A 25,182-nucleotide genomic window follows, 5' to 3' on the forward strand; every position below is an offset into this window, starting at 1 on the left:
CCTGTGGATAGTGTGAAAATGTCTTTAGGTGGTACAGACCGTTGAAGCTATTATGGTTTCAATTCTTTGGATTAAAATAAGGCCTTCTTTCCTCATATGTCTTGACTATCTCCTGCTTTTCTTTTTAACGGAAATAGCATTTAGGTTCAAGGACACACAACAGTTAATACGTGAACTTAACATTATTTTCTATTGTAGTTCTGAAGTCAGACTGCCTGGGTTTACACCCACCTCCCTCAGTCTGACTTTGGTCTAGTTAAGGAACCTCTCTATACCTCAACTTACTCAAATGCAACGCGGGGACAAGGACAGTACCACCTCCATGGGGTATCGAGAATATAAAATGAACTATTACACGTAAAGCGATGCAGGACATAGGAAGCCCGCCATCCATGTCAGAAACATGTGAAAGAAACGGTCCAGGCGGGATGGTTTGGCAACAGCCTCAAAGGTCTCACCAGGACAACTGAGTCAGCGAAGCACGGCAGGACCGGGTCTGTGAGGCGGGGCGGCACTCGCCACCGCTAGACCAGCCGCTTGGCCGGGTGCGAGGTCTGAGGGGCCGGCCGAAGCCCCCGAGGGACCAGAGCTGGGGCCTCCTCCGGCTTCGGCCTCTTTGGGTCTCCCTCCCGTCGTTGAGAGAGTCATCCCTGCGTGGGCGGTCGAGCCCTTACCCTGAGTTTCCTCCCACAGGTAAGCTCTCCCCTGAAGCGGATGCGAAGAGCCCGGGAGTGTTCTGGCGCGAGAAACAGGGGCGGGGCCACGGGGCGGGGAGACGCACGCTACGTAAGACGCCGCCGCTGTGTGCGTAGTAGTGCGCATGCGCGGTGGGCTTTGTAGCGGAGATCCGGACTCCGGCGGGAGCTAGCATGGCGTCTGAGCGTAAGACTAAGTTGTCCAAAAATTTGCTGCGCATGAAGGTACGGGGCGCGGGGGAGCCAGGATGGGAGGGCAGGGCCACCGGGTCCTCCTGGCCTTGCCGAGGCCGGGGCAAAGGACGTACAGGGGCCCCAGAGGGCCTCCAACTCTCGCGTTCATTCATTCACTTAGTGCCTCCTCTGTGTTAGGCTCTGGGAACTGGATTAGAAATCCGGCTGATTCTCTCCTAAAGCCAGCTGTCGAATAGGAGAGACAGAGACGTAAAAGTGAATGCAGCGTAATAAGAGCAGTGATGCCAGAAGCGCCGGCCAGGAACTTGGGGCTTCTGCGGGAAGCGGTGCTTTAGTAGAGACTGAAGGGTAGGTGGGAGGATAGGGGCATAGCAACATAAACTGAGGCAAGAGAGCATTCAGAAGTCGGAGAGGCAAAACCCAAAAATTCTATGCTGAGTTAGAAGAACTAAAGATAATTCAGTATATCTGGAAGGCAAGTAGCAAGAAATGGGCCTGAAAAAGTAGGCAGGTCACAGCAGGGAATTTTAGGCCAGGTTAAGGATATTTTTCTTTATCTTGTGAGCATTGGGAAGCTGTTGAGTTTGGGGAACAGTATCATAAACTGTGCCTCTTACTCTTTCCTGTGGGTAATACTTAGTGAAAGAAAGGCCCAACAGGATCCAAAATTGCAGTCAGAAAGACCACCCAGAAGTTCTGGGGATCTGGGTGAGTGTTGCAGTGGTGGTGCTATGGAATTATAACAGTTGATGTGAAAGTGAGTTATGTCAAGCAAAATTTACTTTCATATTTCGAATTTAATCAAATAAGATCAAAATATACCAAAACAAGGGTAGTTAAAATGAATACAGGAATTAAAATGGGAAACAACCAATCCTTAAAACTTTACCAATAATAATAATAGAAAACATTTTAGTTCTTGCTATGTGCCAGACACTGTTCTAAGTGCTTTGTATATATGAACCCAAGAATTCCACATAATCCCTTGAGGTGGGTTATTATCCCTCTCTAACAGTGAAGGCAACTGAAACGGAGAAGTAAGTAATTGGCCCAAAGTTACTTACTGCTAATAAACAGTGGAGACAAGACTCAAACTCAGGAAGTATGTCCCTAGACCCCATTTACTATCAGTTACTACTGGTTGCTGAACACTTATAGATGTAAACTGTTAAATGTTATGTTTAGAGAAGTGTGCAATTTTCAGGAAGAGGAAGCAAGGCGTAAATAATGTTCTGAAAGATTGAAGAGTAAATATTCAATATTGCATGTGCAAAATGGGAATTGAGTTGAGCTAGGGTGTAACTAGGGATGAATAGGGTGATTGAAAGTGAAGGGTAAATCAGCATAATTTATAGTTTCTAAAGTATTTCTTTCATGCATATTAGCAAAATTTGAATCTTTACTGAACAGAATTTTCTCTTGGTTTATGGTTTGTCGTCATGTAGATTTCAAGGAAGTGGAGTGGATTAACAAAGCAAGCACTGAAAAGATTTTAGAAGTTGTTTAACTCTTGGAATAAGTCAAATGAAGATGTGCTGGGTGATTAAGGACCAGACCAAAGATCTGACTTGAAAGTTAGGAATGAAGAAATTAACTCTAAAAAATCGTTTACCCCTTACCTGAGTGGTTGAGAGAGACTCAACTAGACATTGGAAGCAAAGGAGAGGTTCTCTATTTGGGTTCACAACTTCTGTCATTGTTAAGAAAGAACTCATTGGCAGGATAGCAAAAGACACTATATATACAGATAGAGTGAATGTCTTATGAGAAGGGCTGGAGCAGCTGCCTGAAGTTATTGTATTCAGAGTAGCTGTTCATCAAGAAATAACTATAGAGCAAGAATGACAAGGTTGAGGATTTAATATTGACTCATTTATTTTCCAATGTACTTGAAGTCTGGCTTGGGTCATCTATTGGAGGCTGGAGGTCGGAAAGTAGAAAGTGAAGGATGTAGGTGGAAGGTCTGTGAGTATGATGGAAATGTAGAGAAGGTACTTATTTGTGATAACTCTTTTGGACTCAAGACAGGAGTTAGTGAACTTTTTCTGTAAAGGAATAGGTAAATACTTGAGGTTTGTGGGCCAGTCTGTCTAACCAACTTGGCCCTTGTACCTCTGAACCAAATGAGTATGGCTTTGCTCCAGTAAAACTTTATTTACAAAAACAGAAGTCTAGCCTAAGGACTATATTTTGTGATACCTGCTCCAAGCTCGTGGTTGTGAGTAAAACTAAATCAGTAGCTTTAGAGTATGTTCTTAGATGCTGTGGAGAAAGAAGAATTGAACTGCTGCCTCCCAAAAGACTAAGATTGCTTCATTCATAGTCACAGGGTTTTCTATCCTTTTCATATGTATAGAAAAATGTGTGTGGGATGGAAATGGGGGGACGAGGACAAATATGTGATACCTTAATCAATAAAGAAATTTAAAAAAAAGAAAAAAGAAAAATGTGTGTGTGTATCTCGGTACATATGAATATGGCTATTTCTATACCATTAAAAATATCTACTTAAAAATAGGAGCTAAAAGGGCAGTTGGACAGGATTTGTGAGTTTTGCCATGAAGAATTTGTGAGTTTTTTGTGGGGAGCCGGCACAGCCATGGCATGCTCAGCCCCACAGCGCCTTATGTGCTGCGCCAGCTCAGCGAACCCGAGTGGAGGCGATGAAGGATTAGAAAAGACAAGACAAGAGAAGGAAAGCTGGGGCTCAGTGAGACGCTGCTTCCCTGATGGGGACCCAGCAGCGCCAACGCCCACAAGCTGTGTCTTTACTTTATAGCAGATGCCACGAGGCAAAGTAAGGGCATGGTCAAGATGTTTACAACATTCTCATGGGTTTTGATCCTACTCAATTACATGCACCTGATCAAACTTTGTTTCCTTGCAGCCTATATCGCTTAGGCACTTGGGGCCACGTGTTTGGACCATAGGTTCACGTTTACACCTACAGCTGTTGGCTATAATTGTGCTGGGAGAGCTCTGCCTTCCAAGCTGGGACTTACTTGCACGTGGCCACGAGAGAATTGTGCCCTCTCATCAGTCCAAGGCTTGAACCTGGCCAAACACTGTAGCCACGCCCCACAGAATATGAGTAATGGGATAAGACATCTATGTTTAAAGAGAACCAGCCAAGAAAGGAAATTTGGAAAATTAAGACAAGTCTAGAATAATCAGTTCCATTCAGAAAACCTTTATTGAACTCTTTTCTGTGTACCAGTTGCAGCCTACGTACCAATAATGCAAGTTGAACAAGAGATGTGGTCTGCATTCACAATCTTAGTCTTTTGGGAGACATCTATCTATCTATATATATAAGTCTAAGCAACCATTTGACTGGTAGCTATGATGCACACTGTCCACCAGGGGGCAGACACTCAACGCACAAGCATGGAAACATGGAACAGACTGATGAATCTCAGAGGGAAGGGAGGAAGGGGGAGGACGGGAAGAGATTAACCAAGATCTTATATGCATACTAGAGGCCCGGTGCACGGATTCATGCACCAGTGGGGTCCCTCGGCCTAGCCTGTGGGGATCAGGCCGAAACCAGCAGTCCAACATCCCCCGAGGGGTCCCGGATTGCAAAAGGATGCAGGCCAGGCCGAGGGACCCCACCGGGCCTCTAGTAGAAGTATAATGAACAATAAGCCAGTGTTTATAAAGCTGTATTAGAAGCAAGGAATGTTTATCAAAGGACACGGGCTCTGGGCCTTCATGAGTAAATATTTTGCCAGGCAGAAGATAGAAGCATAATGTTGAATAGCAAAGGCAGAAGAACTGGGAAGTACAGGGTTTGCTTTCCAGAAACTGCCAGTTCTTTCCTGGAATGAGGGGATAAGCACAGGAGAAAGGATAAGGACAGATGAACGAACAGTGCAAAGCCAGGATATTAATGGTGGTACAATCCATACAGTTTACCCAGACTTCACCATTTTACTTGCACTCGATTGTGTGTGTGTGTGTGTGTGTGTGTGTGTGTGTGTGAATTTTCCATACAATTTATTGTATGTAGATTTATCTAACTGCCATCTCATTCAAGATACAAAGCTTTTCCATCACCACCTTTGTGTCATCCCTAACCCCTGGCCATCATTAATCTATTACTCATTATTATAATTTTGTTATTTCAAGGATGTTATATAAAAAGAATCATGCAGTATATAATCTTTGAGATTGGCCTTTTTCACTCAGCATAATTCACTTGAGACCCAGTTAAATTGTTGAGTATATGAATAGTTCCTTCCTTTTTATTGCTAAGTAGAATTCCATGCTGTGGATGTTCTATGGCTTATTTTAACCACTCACCTATTGAAGAGTATTTTGATTGTTTATAGTTCTTGGCTAGTACAAATAGAGCCGCTGATTGCTTGGTCATATGGTAAATTCATGTTTAGTTGGATAAGGAACTATGTAGCTATTTTCCACAAAAGAGATAATTTCCTTACATACTCATCAGAATTTGCTGTTAATCCCTATATTTATTTGTGAATATTTTTCAAGTCATTTCATTTAGTAGTCATTGGTAAAGCCCTTATGCCTAAAAATGTTTATGTTTTTGGAAGAGCTGGAATTGACAGAAGCACAATATAGAGCCTGGATAAGGGAAAGAAATAGAGGTAAATGGGAACCAGTGTAATCCTAGACCTAACTGCTGGGTGGTTTCTAAATTTATTTTTTCCTGTTATTAATATTTCATCATTTTGCTGTGATTAACTTCTTGGTTTGCCTATCGCCTGGAAATAGCGCTATTGTTTGTGCTAGGGAGAGACTAGAGCAGGACTGCTCTTTTCTCTACTGGCCTAATTTGAGTTGAGCTTCTACAGATCTATCGTCTATCTATATATATAAAAGCCTAAGCGACCAGTCGACCGGTCGCTATGATGCACACTGACCACCACGGGGCAGACACTCAACGCAGGAGCTGCTCCCTGGTGGTCAGTGAGCTCCCACAGCAGGAGCGCCGCTCAGCTGACCAAGGGGTGCCATTCGCAGGACTCACAACTGGCCGCTGCAGTGAGCCTACCAAGCAGTGGCAGCAGCAGGTGCAGCGGGGCCAGGATGAGCAGGAGCAGCTGGCAGCGTTGGACTGCCAGTTTCAGCCCAATCTCCGAAGGCCATACCAAGGAACTCCCACCGGTGCATGAATCAGTGCACTGGGCCTCTAGTTGTAAAATAAAGAGCAGCCGTAGAGTTGATCAGCATTCCAGAGGATAGATACAAGTGAAGAGCAGGCTTTATGGGGTCCTCAATCATGAGGTGGGATTTCTGGAGAAATGGGGAAGAGCAAGTGAAAGAATAAAGTTATTTGAGGTTTTTTTAACTCTAAGTTGGGAATATTAGTTGCTGACACTGATTTTGTTTTGATTTGATAGTTCATGCAAAGGGGACTGGACTCGGAAACCAAGAAACAACTAGAAGAGGAAGAAAAGAAAATCATTAGTGAAGAGCACTGGTACTTGGATTTACCAGAGCTTAAAGAGAAAGAGTAAGTTTTGTTAGAAATTACATTAATGGCACTTTGGGCATTCAGAGTGAAATCTCTGTAAATGTAACTCATCATTCCAGTGACACAAAGCCCATGAAATAGCATATATTCAGTTTCTTGAGATAGCCTTACAAGTAGTTTTCTAAAATTGTTAAACCTATAAGAGGTCTACTTGAATTTTATACATTTTGACTGACCCTTAGCTATCATTTATAACATTGGTCCTTTTTTTTTTTTTTTTTTTTTTTGCATTGCATAAAGGAATCTAGCCCATATCTCTGGTAGTAACCGGGGACCTTTTATGAGATTCTCTAATGTACATGCTACATATTAAGTTCCAAAGATTAAGTGTATACTTCTGGGCTCTCTAGTTTTATTTCAGTTTAACAGAATTTTTCATTAGACTGAGCTTCTTAAAGACAGGTCAAGGCATTTTTGTTTTGTTTCTTTTCTCTTTTTTAAAAAAATATGTATTTTTTCAGAGAGAGGAAGGGAGAGAGAAAGATAGAAACATCAATGATGAGAGAGAATCATGAATCACCTGCCTCCTGCACACCCCTTACTGAAGCTTGATGAACCTGCAACTTGGGTATGAATCCTGACCAGGAATTGAACTGTGACCTCCTGGTTCATAGGTCAATGCTCAACCACTGAACTACACTGGCTGGGCTTTTAAAAAATATTTTACTATTAATACCAGTTATCTTAGCTAACATTCATTGAGTCTGTAATGTGTGCTAGGAACAGGGCTAAGCACTTATATCTTTTTTTGTTTTGTATTTTTGTGGGTTTGTGTGTTTTTTAATCCTCACCCAAGGCTATTTTTCCCATTGATTTTTAGAAAGGGAGGGAGGGTGAGAGGAAGAAAAGATAAAAACACCCGATGTGAGAGAGAGGCGTCAATCAGTTGCCTCCCACTCGTCCCAACCTGGGCTGGGTATTGAACCTGCAACCCAGGTACATGCCCTTGACCGGGAATCAAGCCTGAGACCCTTCAGTGTTCAGGCTGGTGGTGTACCCATTGAGCCATACCCATTGCTCAAATACCATCCCATCCAAGAGGCCTACCCAGACCACACCTCATAAACCAACCAAACACAAATTTTTAGATAAAAAGAATTTGGATGAATTGGATAGAATTCTATTTTCGTGTCTCTTGGTTTTAAAGGTGGAATTGCTGGATCATCTGGTTGGCATATATGTAACATAGGAGAAGCTTTCAGATCAGTCTCCAAAGTGATTGTACCATTTTTCACTTTCACTTTAGGTATTTTATTTTTCTAAAATTTCTATTTGGTAATGTTTTTATTTTCATTTTTTTAATTCGCGTTATTTGTATCTTCCTTCCATTCATATTTTCCTTTAAATTATTGACCATATTTATAATAGCTATTTTAATGTTTTCTACTAATTCTATCATTTTTCTTTTTTTATTGACTTGTTTTCTGTTAATGGGTCAAATTTTTCTGCTCCCTTACATGTCTAGTGCTTTTTTTTTTTATCCTCACTTGAGGATCTTTTTTTTTTTAAATTCATTTTTAAAGAGAGGAATGGGGGTGGGGGGGACCCTTGATTGATGTTAGAAAGAAACATCAATCAGTTTCCTCCCATAAGAGCCCCAGCTGGGAATCGGACCCACAGCCTTTTGGTGTATGGGACAATGCTCCAACCAATTGAGCCACCCATCCAGGGCTCTAGTAATTTTTAATTGTGTGCTATACATTATGTTATATTGCTGAGTACCCATCCTTAATAAAGGATTGAAATTTTTTACATTAGGCAGTTAATTTACATACTGACCAGCTTGATTTGTTTTTGTTAGAGTAGGTTTCGTAGCCTTTACTCTAGGGCTAGCTTAGCAGTACTCTGAGGTGTGACCTTTCTATTCATTGTCATAGGGTATTCAGCTTGGTCTTTTAATTTTTGGTACAGAAGTCAAATATTTCCATCCTCTGTGCAAAGTCTCATATTTGTTCAACATACAATTCCAGGGTAAATTTTCTTTCCCAGGGTGGTAAACTGAAAAATGGTCCCCCAAATAATATCCAGGCCTTCATCCCCGGAACCTGTATTACTTTATATCCCCAAATTGACTTTACTAATGTGATTAAGTTAAAGATCTTTAGATGGGGAGGTTGTTCTGGATTATCTCAGTGAGATCTAAATGCAATTAATTATCCTACCTAAAAAATAGTAATATGCAAATTGACTGCACCTTCGCTACGCCCAAGCCACGCCCACCAGCCAATCAGGGCGAGTATGCAAATTATACAACAAAGATGGCGGTTAATTTGCATACGCTGAGGGAGGGAGGAGTGAAGACTGAAGACAACTTAGAAGGAAGAGGGAGGAAAAGCAAAAAGCAAGGTGGCTGCCAGAGGGAAAGCCAGAGCGGGGCAGAACGGGGCGGGCGGCAGTGGCAAGCGGGTGCAGGTGCGGCGGCCACAAAGGCAGCGGCCACTGCCGCAACGGCTGCTTGCAGGATTCTTCCTGCAAATGGGCTACTAGTATCCTTATAAAAGGGAGACAGATTTCATACACACAGAGGAGAAGACAATGTGACCATGGAGGCACAGAGTGAAGTGATGTAATCATAAGCCAATGAATGCTGGATGCCAACATAAGCTGGAGAGGCAAGGAATGAGTTCTTTTCTCCCTCCTTTGAGAACAGGGGTGGGGTATGTCCAGCCCAGGCCATATAAGGCCCATGAAATCATTTGGTCTGGCCCTGCCAAGGCATTAGGGGTGAGTTAATTAAATGTTTGACCAAATATAGCAGGCTAAGTTGATAATTGTGTACAGCCCGTGAATCCTATATAATAAAAGGCTAATATGCAAATTGTCCCCTTGACCAGGAGATGGGGCCAGCCAGCCAACTGCCTGCAGCCCCACCCCCAATTTCCCCACCCCCACCCCAATTGGGTGTGGGGCCGGCCTGCCAACCGCCCACAGCCCATCCCCCCAGCCAGCCCTGCCCATCCCAGTCCGATCGGAGCAGGCCAGCTGGACTCCACCCGTGCACAAATTCGTGCACCAGGCCTCTAGTAATGTTATAAATATCCAAATGGCCCTTGGCAGAAAAAAGGTTCCCCGGCCCTGCTCTAGAGGGAGGGCAGCCCTGACGACACCTTGATTTTGGTCCAATGAAATTTATTTCATACTTCCAGAATTATAAGAGCGTAAATTCCTGTTGCTTAACCCACCAATTAATTTGTTACCACATCCCTAGGAAACTAATGCACAGGTAATTGTTCTCCTAGAAATCGTTATTTTTCCCTTGACACTGTAGACTCATCCTGCACCATGTGCAGCCTGGTATTCAGCCAAAGATTCAAGGGGACCCAGCATGTAGGTCCTGAATTCCTTTGTGTATTTACCTTGCTCTGGTGTCTTGATCCATGAATTTCCCACCTCTGGAACCCCAACTTTTAATTTGTCTCTTCAGTGCAGTGAGACTGGGTACTCTTAGAGCTTCCTCCAATCAGAAGATGGGTATTCGTGGAGCTTACTTCATTTGGTTTTCTTTTCTCATGCATCACATCACTGTTTCCTATTTTGTCCCATTTTAAAGTTGCCTGCAGTAGGAGGGCTAGTTAGGTACCAGTTACTCCCTTATGTTCAGGAGTGGAATAACCTCCTTTTTATCCAATCTATAATATTAATCATTTATTATCTGGCACCACTCTAGAATGTAACCTCATGAGAACAGAGGCTCTCTTCTTCATGGCTATCTCCCCAACTTCTAGAACTGCCTGACACACAATTTGGTGTAATAAGTGTTTGCTGATTGAGTGAATGAATGAATGAATCTTGACAAGAAGCAGGCCTGACTTTCCACCAAAGAAGCCATAAAGGCCAGGTATTTGTTTTACTAGCATGCTTTATGGTGGACATCAGAACTATAGCCAGATATGCTCACCTGGGATTGGGATCATAACCTGGTGACTCAGGAGAATCTATTTTGGAGACTGAAACATCCACACCTGCATCATGTTACCAGAGCAGTGGCCTGCCTGGTGCCCTCTGTAGTGTCCAGTACTATTTAGCCCTCTCAGCAGCAGCGTCATTTTTATTAGGGTAGGTTTGTAGCATGATTTTGGTTTTAGGTCAACTACCTATCTACCCTTATTTCTGCTCATTTTCTAGTTCTCATCCAGCTTTCCCAGTGATTCTGTGAGATACCCAGTATTTTCACAGTAAATTCGTTCTATGCTTAAATCATCCAAGGTTAGTCATTGTTTATAGCTAAGAGTTCTGACTAATAAACTCTTTTAAAACTGCCCACGACTCTGATTTCACAGTATTTAATAAGAATTAGATGAGTGGTGTAAACATCAAGGATATTTTGCTTTAAATATGGAAAAATCTATGTTTATTATAATAGGTCTGCACCTTGTGCATGTATGTAAATCAAATGTAGTGTTTAGAAGAGGCTATGACTCCAGCCAGCAGTTCTTGCCTCCTAATGTGTTTGCGGGACACATTAATCAGTTTTTATTTCTAACCCTAGATTAGAAATCTTACTGTATTTTTACTTGATTCTACTGAGAACTATAAGATTGATTTTTCACTTGAAATCTTGACTTATATTTGCTTTGCTTTGTTATAAGTAGACATGCTAGTAATACAGGTTTATTTTCCCATTTAGGAGTTTCATAATAGAAGAGCAGAGTTTCTTGTTATGTGAAGATCTTCTCTATGGAAGAATGTCCTTCAGAGGATTTAATCCTGAGGTTGAGGTATTAATATAATTACTTTAAATTTTAAATTTTTCCAATTGAATTCTTTCTGCTAATAATTGGGTTTAGGTTTTTCCCCACCAGGTACCATTTCTCCTTATTATATGGAAAATAACAAGTCTTGAAATACTGCCATAGCTATTTAAAGAAATTGCAGGCATTGCAGTCTAGTTTTATGGTAGAATTGAGTAGATAATTTAATATAGCAGTATAAGTTCCTAACAGTGCCACTGTAAGTGCTAGAATTTCAGCTCGGGTCTTTTACGGGAACATCAGGATTTTATTCATATGATGCTATTATGAAAAATTATTCTCTGGCATCTATAAATGTATCTTTGCTACTGGGGAAAAAAAATGTTACTTAAAAATTGAGTAATTTGACTTTTTAATGGACAGGTTTTGATCCAAACTTGTAAATAGATTTTTGAAAGAATCCTTTGGTAAGTTGGTTTGAAAAGTAAAATACCAGTAGTCGCCTTAAAACTGCTCTGTTCATTTGAATTTTCCTGCCTCGGGTTTTTAAAGAAGCACAGGCCTTCACTTAACAAATATCAGAACACTGGTTGTATATTAAAAGCCATCCTATCAGATACTTAACCGACCAAATGGAGGTCTGTGATATAAAGCTTTGGTTTTATAACACTTAAAGCCAGGGTTTTTCAGCCCTGGCACTATTTGATGTATTGAGCCAGATTGTTCTTTGTGGTGTAGACTGTCCTGTGCATTGTAGGATGTTTAGCAGCATCCCTGGTCTCTATTCTCTACTCCCTAGATGCCAGTAGTGTACACACACACACACACACACACACACACACACACACACCAGTTGTAACAACCAAAAATGTCTCCAGACATTGCCAGAGGTCCCCTGGTGAGCAGAATCTCCCTGGTTGAAAACCATTTTTCTAAGGATGCCTGTAGACAACCACAGCTAACCAAGTTAATTGCCAACTTTTATTTAAAGATTATAGTTTAGTTTTCTATCCCTCCTCCCCTTTTTAAAGGGTATGATAATTAAGCTGTTAAATTTACTTTATACAAAATCAACACTAAAAGTGTTTGTTTTTAATATATGCTTTCCTTGCTTTGGCCTGTTTAAAGCTTTAGATTGGGAAAAGAAAGTGGGCAGTGGAACAAAGGAGGGGAAAAAGCAGATAATGAGTGTGTTATACTCAGAGACTGGGGCTGTGGGTGGACAGGCACTCCAAAGTATGTCTGGTATGTGGGGAAAGGAGTTGATTCGGACCTCAGAATTTGAGGGGGGAGGTCATTGGGAAGTGGCTTTACTGGCACTCTGTACTGGCACTCTGTACCATTGGGTACATTCTCTCTGGGGGAAAGTTTTGAACTGTTTGGTTTGTAGATCTGAACTGTCATAAAATGTGAGAAAAGTTTGATATACTTGTTCATGAAAAGAATGATACCAACTTGAGAGCACTTACTTTATAAGCAGGATGTATTTAGAACACATGTTTAATATTGTATGTGTTTCTAGTAACACCTGGCATAGTGTTTATCTTGTCAGTCCATATTTTTTTCTGTGCCTGTGATGCATCAGCCCTCTTGAAGCACTGGAAATGCAGCAGGGAACCCAATTGTATGCCCTCACAGAGTTTGTATTCCCAAAATTATTTCATTTTTAGTACATTAAATGTTGGAAAAGCTAATTGAGACTGGTTTCTCGTCTGCTTTCCCTTCCTTGTTCTACCTTGCTATAAAGAAAGTATTATACAGTAAAAATAAAATCTGTCAGAGGGTAACTATCAAGTAAAGGTTAATGTGAGATAAAAAGATGGAGAGAGGCCCATGACAAATGGACATCATAGGGGATACATGATCCACCCTCGTGTTTGGAGGTGAGGCAGGTCCTCCTCATTATACCAAGGCCCACTTTGCAGTTCTTCCATCCAGCAATTTGCTGCCCCACAACCACCACCACCATTAAAAAAAAAAAAAGCATTTAAAATTACTCTTGACTATAATATTTCTTACATTTGGCTCAAAGATGGGAAATTCGGAGGAAATCTGAAAGTTTACTTTTTCTTTCCCCTACTCACTAGAATGTGTTAGCAGTGTGTCTGTTTATTTTTTTAATTACAATTGACATACAATATTATATTAGTTTCAGGTGTCCACCCCATGATTACATATTTATATAACTACAAAGTTATCACCTCAATAAATCTAGTAACCATCTGACACCATACATAGTTATTAGAATACTAAAGGCCCGATGCGTGAAATTTGCACACAGGTGTAGTCCTTAGGCCTGGCCAATGATCAAAGCGCAAGCATCTGGCGTGGAAGGGCAGGTCCCAGCTGACCTCTGGGCCCCAGGGCCCCAACCCAGCTTCCTCAGCGCCTGGGAGCCAGGCGGCAGCCCTGCCCCCTACCTCCACCGCTGGTCACCGTCTGCGGGGCGATCAGCGGGATGATCAGCTGGGTGATTGGGCCCTGCTCTCACCCACCTTGGCCTGGCGCTGCCCGCTCACCTGCTGCACCATCCTGCCATGGTCCCGCTCTCGTCGGGGCCCATCGGGGCCGGCAGCACCTCCACGGCCACCCCCTGCCAGCGCCGCGTCGCCGATGCCTGTTTCCCGCTGCCACCTGGTGGTCAGTACATGTCATAGCAAGCAGTCGAACTCCCGGTCGAGTGGACAGTTTGCATATTAGGCTTTTATTACATAGGACTAGAGGCCCAGTGCACGAAATTCATGCATGGAGGGGGGTTGTCCCTCAGCCCAGCCTGTACCCTCTCCAATCTGGGACCCCTCAAGGGATGTCCGACTGCCCTCTCACAATCCAGGACATCCCTCTCACAATCCAGACTGCTGGCTCCCAACTGCTTGCCTGCCTGCCTTCCTGATTGCCCCTAACCGCTTCCCCTAACCGCTTCTGCCTGCCAGCCTGATCACCCCTTAACCACTCCGCTGCCAGCCTGTTTGCCCGCAACTTCCCTCCTCTGCTGGCCTGGTCACCCCTAACTGCCCTCTCCTGCAGGGTTGATCACCTCCAACTGCCCTCCCTTGGAGGCCTGGTCCCTCTCAACTGCCCTCCCTTGCAGGCAGGGTGCCTCCCAACTGCCCTCTCCTGCTGGCTATCTTGTGGTGGCCATCTTGTGTCCACATGGGGGCAGGATCTTTGACCACATGGGGGCAGCTATATTGTGTGTTGCAGTGATGATCAATCTGCATATTACTCTTTTATTAAGTAGAGTAGAGGGCTGGTACAGGGGTGGGGGCCAGCTGGTTTGCCCTGAAGGGTGTCCCTGATCAGGGTGGGGTTCCCTTGGGGCGTGGGGCGGCCTGAGCGAGGGGCCTGTGGTGGTTTGCAGGCCAGCCACGCCCCCTGGCAACCCAAGCGGAGGCCCTAGTATCTGGAATTTATTTTCCTTCTACAATTGAAACTTTGTAGCCTGGAGCGGAGCCAAGCCTGGGGCTCCCTCCGCGGCTGTCAGCCATTTCTGTTGGGGTTATAATTGAAACTTTGTAGCCTTAAGCAGAGGCCTGGGCCCGGCCAGGGTGTGCAGAAAGCTTTGCTTCCCCTGTTGCCAGGGGCAACCCTGGCCTGCTCTCTCAAGCTCCATTCTGCCGCCATTTCTGTTTGAATTTGTTTACCTTCTATAATTGAAACTTTGTAGCTTGAGTGGAGGCTTAGGCCTGGCAAGGGCAGGCGGAAAGCTTGGCTTCCTCTGTTACGTAGGAAACCTTGCTCTCTGTGGCTGTAGCCATCTTGGTTGGGTTAATTTGCATACTCGCTCTGATTGGATGGTGGGCATGGCTTGTGGGTGTGTCGGAGGTATGGTCAATTTGCATATTTGTCTGTTATTAGGTAGGATTATTGACTACATTCCCTATGCAGTATTTTGTATCCCCATGACTATTCCGTAACTACCAATTTGTCCTTAATCTCTTCACCTTTTTCACCTCTCTGCCGAACCACCCTGCTGTCTGCCAGTGGTCAAAATGTTTTCTACATCTATGCATCTGTCTCTGTAATGCTTGTTTGTTTATTTTGTGTTTTAGATTCCACATATAAGTGAAGTCATCTTACATTTGTTTTTCTGATTTTCTTTTTGTGTTTCTGTCTCTAGTTCCATTCATGTTTTTATAGATGGCAAGATTTTATTCTTTTTTTTATGGTTCAGTTATATTCCATTATATATATGAACCACTTCTTTATCCATTTATCTATTGATGGACACTTAGGTTGCTGCCATGTCTTGGCTATCTATCTATATAAAACCCTAATATGCAAATAGACGGAACAGTGGAACAACCGAACAACCAGTCACTATGATGTGCGCTGACCACCAGGGGGCGCGCGTGGAACATAGCAGGTGTCGGCAGCAGGCAGCAGAGAACGGTACATGGCAGTGTCAGCCGCAGCATGATGGTGGAGCAGGTGAGCGGGGGCGCCAGACCAAGGCAGGGCGCCAGTCACTGTCATCGGAGCAAGCCTCTGGTGGTTACTGAAAGTTCTTTGTTCCCGCATGCCACAGTCCCACCCGGTGCTCACACCGGCTGCCGGCACCAAAGCCACTACTCGCAACCGCTGCTGGCGCCATCAGCATGTGCGAGTGGCAGCTGCTGGCCCCAATCGCCCCTCAGAGCTTCTCCATCTCACCCTGCTCCTGAGGGGTGATCGGGGCTGGCAGCCACCACTCACACCCACTGCTGGCACTGGCCCCACTCGCACCTACTGCTTGCGCCATCAGCGGGTGCGAGCAGGGCTGATGCCATCAGTGCATGGGAGCGTCAGCAGCTAGAGCGGGGCTACCAGCAGACAGGGGGCTGGGGGCCACAGCGGAAGGGGCCAGGCAGGGGCACAAAGGATGGGCCGAGACCCGCCCCTTTGCCCACCGCAGCATCTTGACCCACAGTTCCTTTCAAGGTGCATGAATTCGTGCACTGGGCCCCTAGTTGTAAATAATGCTGCAGTGAATGTGGGTATGTATGTCTTTTCAATTTAGTGTTTTCAGTTTCTTCATATAAATACCCAGAAGTGGAATTGCTGGGTCTTCCTTTGTCTCTTGTTATAGCCTTTGTTTTAAAGTCTATTTTGCTGGTATAAGTATCACTTCTCCAGATTTTTTGTTTGTTTCCATTTTCATAAACTATCTTTTTCTGTCCCTTTACTTTTAGTTTGTGTGTGTCTTTTGGTCTGAAGTTAGTCTCTTATAGACAGCATATGTAACGGTCTTGTTTTCTTATTCAGCCATCTTATATATTTTGATTGGAGCATTTAAGTCATTTGCTTTTAGTGTAATTATTGATAGCTATGTAGTATTTATTGCCAGTTTATTTCTATTTTTATCTTTTGTCTTCTTTGTCTTATAATACTGTTTTGGTAGTGATGAACTTTTTTAGCTTTTGTCTGAGAATCTCTTTACCTGTCCTTTAATTCTAAATGATAGCTTTTCTGGGTAGAGTAATTTTGGTTGTAGGTCCTTGGTTTTCATCACTTTGAATATTTTGTGGCATTCCCTTCTGGCCTGCACAGTTTCTGTTGAGAAATCAGCTGACAGTCTTATGGGAGCTTTCTTGTAGGTAACTAACTGCTTTTCTCTTGCTGCTTTTAAGATTCACTCTTTGTCTTTAACCTTTGACATTTTAATTATGGTGTGTCTTGGTCTGGGCCTCTTTGGGTTCATATTACTTCGGACTCTGTGCTTCCTGGACTTGTATGTCTGACACCAGGTGAGGGAAGTTTTCGGTCATTATTTTTTTCAAATAGGTTTTCAATTCCTTGCTCACTTTCTTCTCCTTCTGGCACTCCCATGATGTGAATGTTGGTACACTTGAAGTTGTCCCCGAGGCTCCTTATACTATACTCATTTTTTTGTATTCTTTTTGCTGTCCTGATGTCAGCTTTCTGCTTCCTTAACTTCCAAATAGCTGATTTGGTCCTCTGCTTCATCTACTCTACTGTTGATTTCTTATAATATATTCTTCATTTTAGTTATTGTACTCTTCATTTCTGACTGGTTCTTTTTTGTTTTCTTTCTCCATTTTTATATGTCCTATTTGTTTGTTGAAGTTGTCACTAAGTTCATATACTCTTCCCCAAAGTTCATTGATTATCCTTACTAGGTGTACCGGTTAATAATAGTGGATTTGTAATCAAAGAAAATACGTTAATTTCAAGAGAAACATCAAAAGTGCTTTATTCAAAGTAATGTCCATCACTAGCTACACATTTCCCCATCGTTCAGGTAATTTGTGGATATTGTCCCAATAGAACTTTTCTTGTTTTGAGGCAAACCATTCGGAGACCCAATTTTCCACTTCTTCGTATGTTTTGAAGTGCTGCTCAGAAAGTGCGCGTGCCATCTATCAGAACAAGTGGTAATCTGAAGGAGCAAGGTCTGGTGAATACAGCGGGTGGGTTAATACTTCCCAGGCAAGATCTTTTAACGTGTCTTTAACTGGTTTTGAAGTGTGTGATGGTGCATCATCATGAAGCAAAATTACTTTGCTGTGTCTTCTGGAACATTCTGGTCGTTTCACGATCAAAGCGTGGTTTAAATTGATTAGTTGTTGTCGGTAGTGATCAGTATTAATGGTTTCACCTGGTTTTAGAAGTTCATAATACACAACACCTTCCTGATCCCACCAAACGCAGAGCATTGTCTTCTTTCCGAAGCGATTTGGCCTTGCGGTCGATGTTGATGGTTGACCTGGATCAACCCATGATTTTGTGCATTTGGGATTCTCAAAATAAATCCACTTTTCATTGCCAGTCACAATGCGATGCAAAAAAGACTTTCTTTCATGCCGTTGAAGCAACATTTTACTGATAACTTTTCGGTTTTCCATTTGTCTTTCGTTCAGTTGATGTGGCACCCATTTTCCTTCCTTTAAAATCTTTCCCATTGCTTGTAAACGATCGGAAATTGTTTGCTGAGCAACGTTTATCTTTCTGCAAGTTGTTTTTGAGTTTGACACGCATCTTCATCCAATAATGCTTGTAATTGTTGGTCTTCAAACGTTTTTGGTTGACCTGGACGTTCTTTGTCTTTCACATCGAAATCATCACTTTTAAAGGGTTTAAACCAACATTCACAAGTATCTTGAGATGGAGCATATTCACCATAAGCTTCCTGAAGTATTCAGCAGCACTTTTCTTCAAAATAATGATTGGCACGAAATTCAACATTTTTAAGCGTAAAAATATCTATGATAATGCCTTCAGTAAATTTGACATATGAAGTTTTGAAGCTTGTTGTCAATACAACAAAATAGCATACATATCATTGTGCATTTATATCAACATATATGTAACTCCATCTATTGAAAAAAAATCCGCATTATTAACGGGTACACCTGGTATAACCAGTGTTTTAAACTCTGCATCTGGTAAATTGCTTGACTCCATTTTGTTTAGTTCTGTTTCTGGAGTTTTGTTCTGTTTTATTTGGGACATGATTCTTTGTCTCCTAATTTTATCTGTCTCCCTGTGTTTGTTTCTGTGTATGAGGTATATCTGCTACATCTCTCAGTCTTGGTAGCCTTATGTAGTGGGTGTCCTCTAGGGCCCAGTGGTGTAGCCTCTCCAATCACCTGAGCTGGGCACTCCCAATGGTGCCCCCTGTGTGGGCTATGTGAACCCTGTTGTAGTTGAACATTAACTGCTATTGGCATGTCAATGGTAGGAATTTACCCCCAGGTCAATCAGCTTTAAGGACTGACTGAGACCACCATGGAGGATCTGCTACATAGGAATTGACCCCACAAAGCAGGACTTGCTTTGGTGGGTCTCTGGTGCCCACTGAGTTCACCTCTTGAGTGTGTTATTCATGGAGGTGGTTGGGTTGTAAACCAGCATGGTCTGAAAGCTATCCACTGGGTGTGCTGGCTCTGGGGCCTCCTAGAAAGTACAGGCCAAGGCTAGCAACTGCCTGTGCCCTGCGCTGGGCCACAGTATGAACTGCAGAACAATTTGCAGATGACTGCTACTTGTGTGGGCTTGGAGGAGCCCAGGAGAGGCCAAGCTTCGAAGCTAGGCTGGTTGCTGCTAGTGCTGGGCCTGAGGCCACTTAGCAAGAAATACAGATGCTGCTTGTTTGAGAGATTTTAGGAAAGTCCACAGAATGAGCCAAGACAGGCTATTTGTGTGGAAAAGCTGCTAGAAACGGCTTGTGTGGGCTCACAAGTTGGATGGGTCAGGGAAAACAATGTTTTAGCCAGGTTGGTGAAAACTCAGATACTGAGCACACGTGCCAGCTTTGTTGAGGGGAGGGCTCAGCAAAGGAACAGTGGCCTCTGCCAGCACTCGGTCTGGGAGAAAGCCCTACCCAGATGCCAGACATTCATTTTCTCCCTGTATGTCCCTGGAGCTTCTCAAGTTGTTGCCCCAGAGCTGGAGCTCAGGGCAAGTGAATTTGAGTAAGTACATGTGCAGGCTGTTTAAGAGGAACACCTGAAACTCCAGCCACACTTTCCTCTGGTTTTTACAGCCAGAAGTTATGAGGACTACTCTTCCCTGCACTGGAACCCTGAGGCTGGCAGGACTGGTGTGAGGCTGGGGCCCTTTGCTCATCAGGTGGGGCCTCTGCAGCTGAAATATCTCTCCCAATTTTTTAACCACCACACATTGGTGTAGCAGTGTGTCTGCTATAGATATGAGTAACTAATAATAATATTTATGATCTAAAATACAATTTAATTAACAAGTCTAATCTAGTGGGGCTTTATCTTAACTATGTTTTTAATTCAGAGCAGACTTGTGTTAGTACATCATGGAATAAAGTAGTACAGAAAACTTACGAATTTTTGTTAGTCCTATAGAGCCTGATTTCTGCTTCTCTACCTTCAAATACATTTGACACCAGTTCCTTTCACAAGCCTTTTTCAGCCCTGATGGCCAGTGTCGGTGTATTTTCCAGAAATTAATGCTTCAGATGAATGCTAAGAACAAAGCAGAAGAAGTTGAAGATGAAACAGTGGAGCTTGATGTGTCAGATGAAGAAATGGCTAGAAGGTAACCATTACCTTGGGACAACTTTGTGACCTGTGCCCAGTATTCACTGGCTCTCACATGTGCACTTCTCTTACCCCATGGTCTACCGCAGCAGGAAATGACTGTTTCTACTTTCTCTGACATGACTTGGGGTGGATTCATATTGTCACAGGCTGGCAGTTGAGGGCTCATTTCCAGTGCTGTTTCCAATGCATATTTTAAATATACATCTCAATTTACGTAGGATAATACAAAAACAAAAAATAGGGAGAATTTAATCATTCTTAGAGAAGTTTATACGTTTTTAAATCAGATGGCTTATTTTAATCATAATTTTGATTTTTCTTATTCTGTGTTGCATCATATATATATATATATATGTATATATGTGTATATATATATATACATATATATATTTTTAAATATATAAATATATATTATTGATTTTTAGAGAGAGAGGAAGGGAGAGAGATAGAGAAATAGAAACATCAATAATGACAGAAAAACACCGATTGGCTGCCTCCTACACCCTCCTCCCCCTACTGGGGATAGAGCCTACAACCCATGCCTGTGCCCTGACCAGGAATCAATCCAATGGCCTCTTGGTTCAAGGGTCAACACTCAACCACTGTGAGCCACACCTGCCAGCCTTTGTTGCCTTCTTGACAAGACTTGATTCCTGCCTTTTTTATTTGGAATTAAATTTGTGCTATTTATCATCTTAACAGATATGAGACCTTGGTGGGGACAATTGGAAAAAAGTTTGCCAAGAAAAGAGACCGTGCCAATTACGAAGAAGATGAAAATGGAGGCATAAAACCAATTAAAGCAAAGAAGATGTTCTTAAAGCCCCAAGATTAAAATGTATGCCTTAAGATATGGCTCAGAGATGCCTTGTGAGAGTTAACATATTTTGGAACTCATTCCAATGGTTTCTCTATAGTTATTAATATTGTAATGTTTATTTGTAAAGAAATGTATAATTTTGGAAACATGCTGTTTTTGAAACAGATTGATGGATGTTATACATCCTTTCCTTAATATGGTATTCATCAAGAGTGGATTTTTAGCCCTTGATCTTCAAATGTACAAAGGCAATGTTTGCTTCCTAAAAAAATTTTTGCCCCAGATTTTTTTAAATATATCTTTTCAATCGCTGACCTTAAATTGACACATAACGTAATAATAGTGTTTAAATTGTCCTTATATTTGCATTTTACTTTAAATTATTAATAATGTTAAGTCATTTCATACATTTTGGAATCAAATGTCATGAGAATTTATTCTATGTAAATTCATCAAGAACAAACATGCCTCTGTGGCCTAAGATATTTGCATGCGACCAAGTCATTCAGTTTGTGGAATTAAGTGGTTTTGTTTAAAGCTTTTAATTAATAAGAAAAAAAATGTTCTGTAATAAACATCTGTTTTCACGTATTTTTCTGTTGTCTTATACTTTGAAATAATAATTTTAATTAAATTCAGTATTGGAACTTTAAAAAAAAACAGCCACTAATTTAGAAGATGGTGCTATATTAGATTGAACCATAGAAATTTACTTCTATGAGTCAAAACCATCAATTTTTTTATAGTATAGCTCAGTAGAATTTGCCACCCCCCAGATTATCTCCTAGTCTGAACCTTATTCTCAGTAGTAGGTAGACAAGCCCATTGAATTTAGTGTATGTATGTTGTTGTCTCTGTCTGCCTACAGATATGTACCTAGGACTTCATTTTGTTCCTAGCATTACACCTTCCAGCTCTCTACGTCAGGCGTCCTCAAACTACGTCCCATGGGCCACATGCGGGTGTTTTTGCCATTTTGTTTTTTTACTTCAAAATAAGATATGTGCAGTGTGCATAGGAATTTGTTCATAGCTTTTTTTAAAACTATAGTCCGGCCCTCCAACGGTCTGAGGGACAGTGAACTGACCCCCTGTTTAAAAAGTTTGAGGACCCCTGCCTACGTCCTGGGGCAGAAGCCAGAAGTTCTTGGTGCTTTACCAGTTGTGGTGCACCACAAACCATTAATTTATGAAATGTCTTATTCACCCTTGTTCTGCACAGCATTACTTTTGATAACCAAACCCATTTCATAAAAAATAAGTGGGGCAATGAGTTTGTGCCTCTGGAATTCACTAGTCTTTGCCCATACCCCACATATAGGAGCAGCGGGTATAATAGAATGGTGGAATGGTCTACTTAAGACTCAGTTATGGCTCAAAGTGGGATACAAAACTCCATCTTACAAACTCCATGCTTTGAATCAGTGACCACTTAATGGGGCTGTTAATCTCATCATAGAATAAATGGTCTGGAATTAAGGAGAGGTAGAGAAAGTGGCACCTCTCACTATTACTCGCAGTAACACATTCACAAATGTTTTGCTTCCTATCTCCTCAATGTTGAACTCTGGAGGTCTGAGTTTGCAAGGGAGGAGTGCTCCCACCAGGGAACACGAGTATTCAGACAGAAATTGAAACAATCTGGTCATTTAGCCACTAAACCAGTAGGCAAAGGAGATTACACTCCTGGCTGGTACAGGAGAACAAGGGCATTTGTGCTGTTTCTACATGGTGGGTGATGGAGAATGATACGTGGAACCCAGGGGCATCTTGTAGCACTTCAATGTCCATTGACACACTTGAATGGAAAACAACCACCTCAGAGGCAGAAATGATGTAGACTGTGTAGGCAATGAAGTCTTATGAGATATAAACCCAAGAGATCCTGGCTGAGGGAAGAGGAAGAATGAGCTTATTAACTACAGCCTTGTGATGAATAATAAGTTACTGAGCAGTTATGCATATTTTCTTCCTTGCTGAGTGTGTACTAATTTCTCATTTTTCTTACTGTATATGGGATTTAGAGGGTTAATGTTGCTAATAAAGAGTTGTTTTTCTTGCAGGAAGTTTAGTCATGTTTAGGAGTGCATGCATGTGGATGTAGAATAGCACAAGGAGACAGACTGTTTCTCAGACTCAAACTCACCCTTCTATCAGCTTTTGGTGCTGGTCTAGGACTCTGCAAACCCCATTTCTCCTTTGCCAGTTGGCTGGCTTCTTATTGAATGGGCCAATGGAAGCCCATTGGGAGATGGCAAGTCTAGAGGAGGAAGGAGGAGCATGGTCCTTTCTGTCTGCTTCTTCCCCTGCTTTCCCCTAAACACCTATTCCCTTCAGAGAGGCTGGTGTTTCAGTAACAGTCAATGATACCAACTACTCAGCGCTTAGATTTCTGCCCAGTGCTCTGGCCCATAGGACACCTCCATTCAACTCAGACACGTGTTAATCTTACCAGGGGTGTTGAGCTTCAGCTCTCTGGGGTTCAGGCTTCTAAAATTGAGCAATTTCAGCCCCTTTCTTAAGCGTGACAGCTTCCTGCATGATACCTTAAATGTTCTTTTTTCTTTTGTTAGATCTTTAGTACCCAATTAACAATTCTTTACATTGAATTTCCTCTGTTGAAATAAGAGTGGCTTTTATCTCCTGACTAGATTTTTACCAATACAGACTCGTCCCAAAGCTTCTGTGAAATCATGGGTGTGATGGTCTTGAAGTACTTCTTTTTTTAATCTGCATTCAAGTTTACAGCTATTAAAGTAAAAATGTTCAGCCACTTAACTTCCTGGAAGTGTTCTCATGTGACCAGTAGTTAGTAATCCAAATTTGGAAAACACTGCCCCAGCACAATAACATCCATTGACTTGGTTGCTGTTTCATTCATGATCATCTCCTTAGTTGTCAAGCTACTACTGTCCTCTGAGGTAGGGAGTGTATCTTTTTTATTTGCTCCTATACCTAGCAAGGGATGTGACCCATATTAAAGCTTTTAGTAAATGTTTCTTCAGTGAATGAATAAATGAATGAATGATAGATGGTTTGGAAATCAACTAGCCTACAAAGCCTATTTAAACCACTGTGCTGCCCGACGGGCAAGGCTCAGCTGAGCGATCGATGATTCTCTCTCGTTTATGTTTCTCTCCCTCTCCCTTCCTCTCTGAAATCAATAAAAATGTATTTTTTAAAAACCCACAAAACCACAGTGTTGTGGAAATAAAGACCAACAAATGAAAAAACAAAGAATATTCAGTACATGCTATAGAACAGGGGACTCAGCCACCATCATTTGTATTTTGGCAGATTCAAAGTCAGGCAGAGGAATGGGAAACTTATTGTGTGTGGGGGGGGTGGGGGGGTGGGAGGAAGGCTCGGGTATGCCTTGATTGGAGGCTGAAGCTGTAGGTGGCTAATAGAAGCAGGGTATGCTATGTGATTGGTTAGATATTCGTACTTGACTTTCTGGTTGGTCCTAAGTTAGAAATGGGGACAAAAATCAGGGAAGCTATCAGTTATTAATAAATCTTTATCTTTTGAAGCTGATTGTTGTAGAAGTCATTGTTTAGCTTCATAGATGGTCACTAGAGATATACCATCTGGCTTCCTTCAAGGCTGGAGTTTAGTAGAGATAAGGGGTTGTTTTCTTGAGCAGGTTCCTGCAGGTTATGGGTCAAAAGTTCTATTTTTATAGATAGCTTAGCCATTGTCCATTTGTATATTCAGTCTCTCAGTGCTTAAGTTTATTTCTAATCATACTATAAAATGCAACTGTTTGATCATGATTCTGTGGAAATATGCACTCAATTTAAGAAGATGCCACCAGTGGGATTAGGGATGTTTGTGGCTCTAGCCATTGGCAGAGCTGTCTATGTTAGAGGCAGACACTTCAGCATTTAGTGCCCCAGGGACAAGGCCACCAAATCAGGCAACTGAAAACTTTTTTGTTATTCCAGATCTTGTGCAGGAAAACTTAGCCAATACCATTGGCTAATGGATATAGAATTCAAAAGATCATCATTTCACTCATTGGTTCGCTGGAATTCATATTGGTTGATTAATTTAATCAAAGAGAAGATGTAGCTATAATAGTAGTCTCAAGAAAATCCCTAGAGAACTTTCACTTTGTAATATGTATTTTATGAAGATATCCGTTTCCCCTGAAACACAGTTGCCTAATGAAATGGGTTGCCAAATGAAACACATTTCCCCAATCCCGGCCTCAGAGAACACACAGGTGCCATGTTGTTTCAGTCCAGTATATGTTGGAG

The 25,182-nt window shown here is 42.2% G+C and overlaps 1 protein-coding gene across 4 annotated transcripts; it reads left to right on the forward strand.

Annotated features, from left to right (window-relative positions):
- Window positions 1–590: 590 nt before the first annotated feature.
- Window positions 591–21,512, forward strand: MPHOSPH6 (M-phase phosphoprotein 6). 4 transcript variants are annotated; one of them, XM_054710869.1, is made up of 6 exons: window positions 855–920; window positions 2,336–2,429; window positions 6,263–6,375; window positions 11,024–11,114; window positions 20,002–20,096; window positions 20,804–21,512. In XM_054710869.1, exons 2-6 carry the CDS (start codon window positions 2,415–2,417, stop codon window positions 20,934–20,936), a joined length of 447 nt encoding a protein of 148 aa, XP_054566844.1. In that variant the 5' UTR covers window positions 855–920; window positions 2,336–2,414; the 3' UTR covers window positions 20,937–21,512. The 4 variants fall into 4 exon arrangements, with proteins under 4 accessions (XP_027998675.1, XP_008137928.1, XP_054566844.1 ...); XM_028142874.2 differs by lacking the exons at window positions 855–920; window positions 2,336–2,429 and adding an exon at window positions 591–693; XM_008139706.3 differs by lacking the exon at window positions 2,336–2,429 and having other exon boundaries at window positions 836–920.
- Window positions 21,513–25,182: the final 3,670 nt, after the last annotated feature.

This window comes from Eptesicus fuscus, chromosome 21, assembly GCF_027574615.1.
Source record: "Eptesicus fuscus isolate TK198812 chromosome 21, DD_ASM_mEF_20220401, whole genome shotgun sequence".
NCBI classification, from domain to species: domain Eukaryota; kingdom Metazoa; phylum Chordata; class Mammalia; order Chiroptera; family Vespertilionidae; genus Eptesicus; species Eptesicus fuscus.

Bases quoted from the DNA above. Each gene is read 5' to 3' on its own strand.
- MPHOSPH6 (XM_008139706.3), top strand. From the start codon at position 870: ATGGCGTCTGAGCGTAAGACTAAGTTGTCCAAAAATTTGCTGCGCATG. The intron at 921-6,262 runs GTACGGGGCGCG...TTGATTTGATAG, and splicing joins AAAATTTGCTGCGCATGAAG to TTCATGCAAAGGGGACTGGA. The intron at 11,115-20,001 runs GTATTAATATAA...TGTATTTTCCAG, and splicing joins GATTTAATCCTGAGGTTGAG to AAATTAATGCTTCAGATGAA.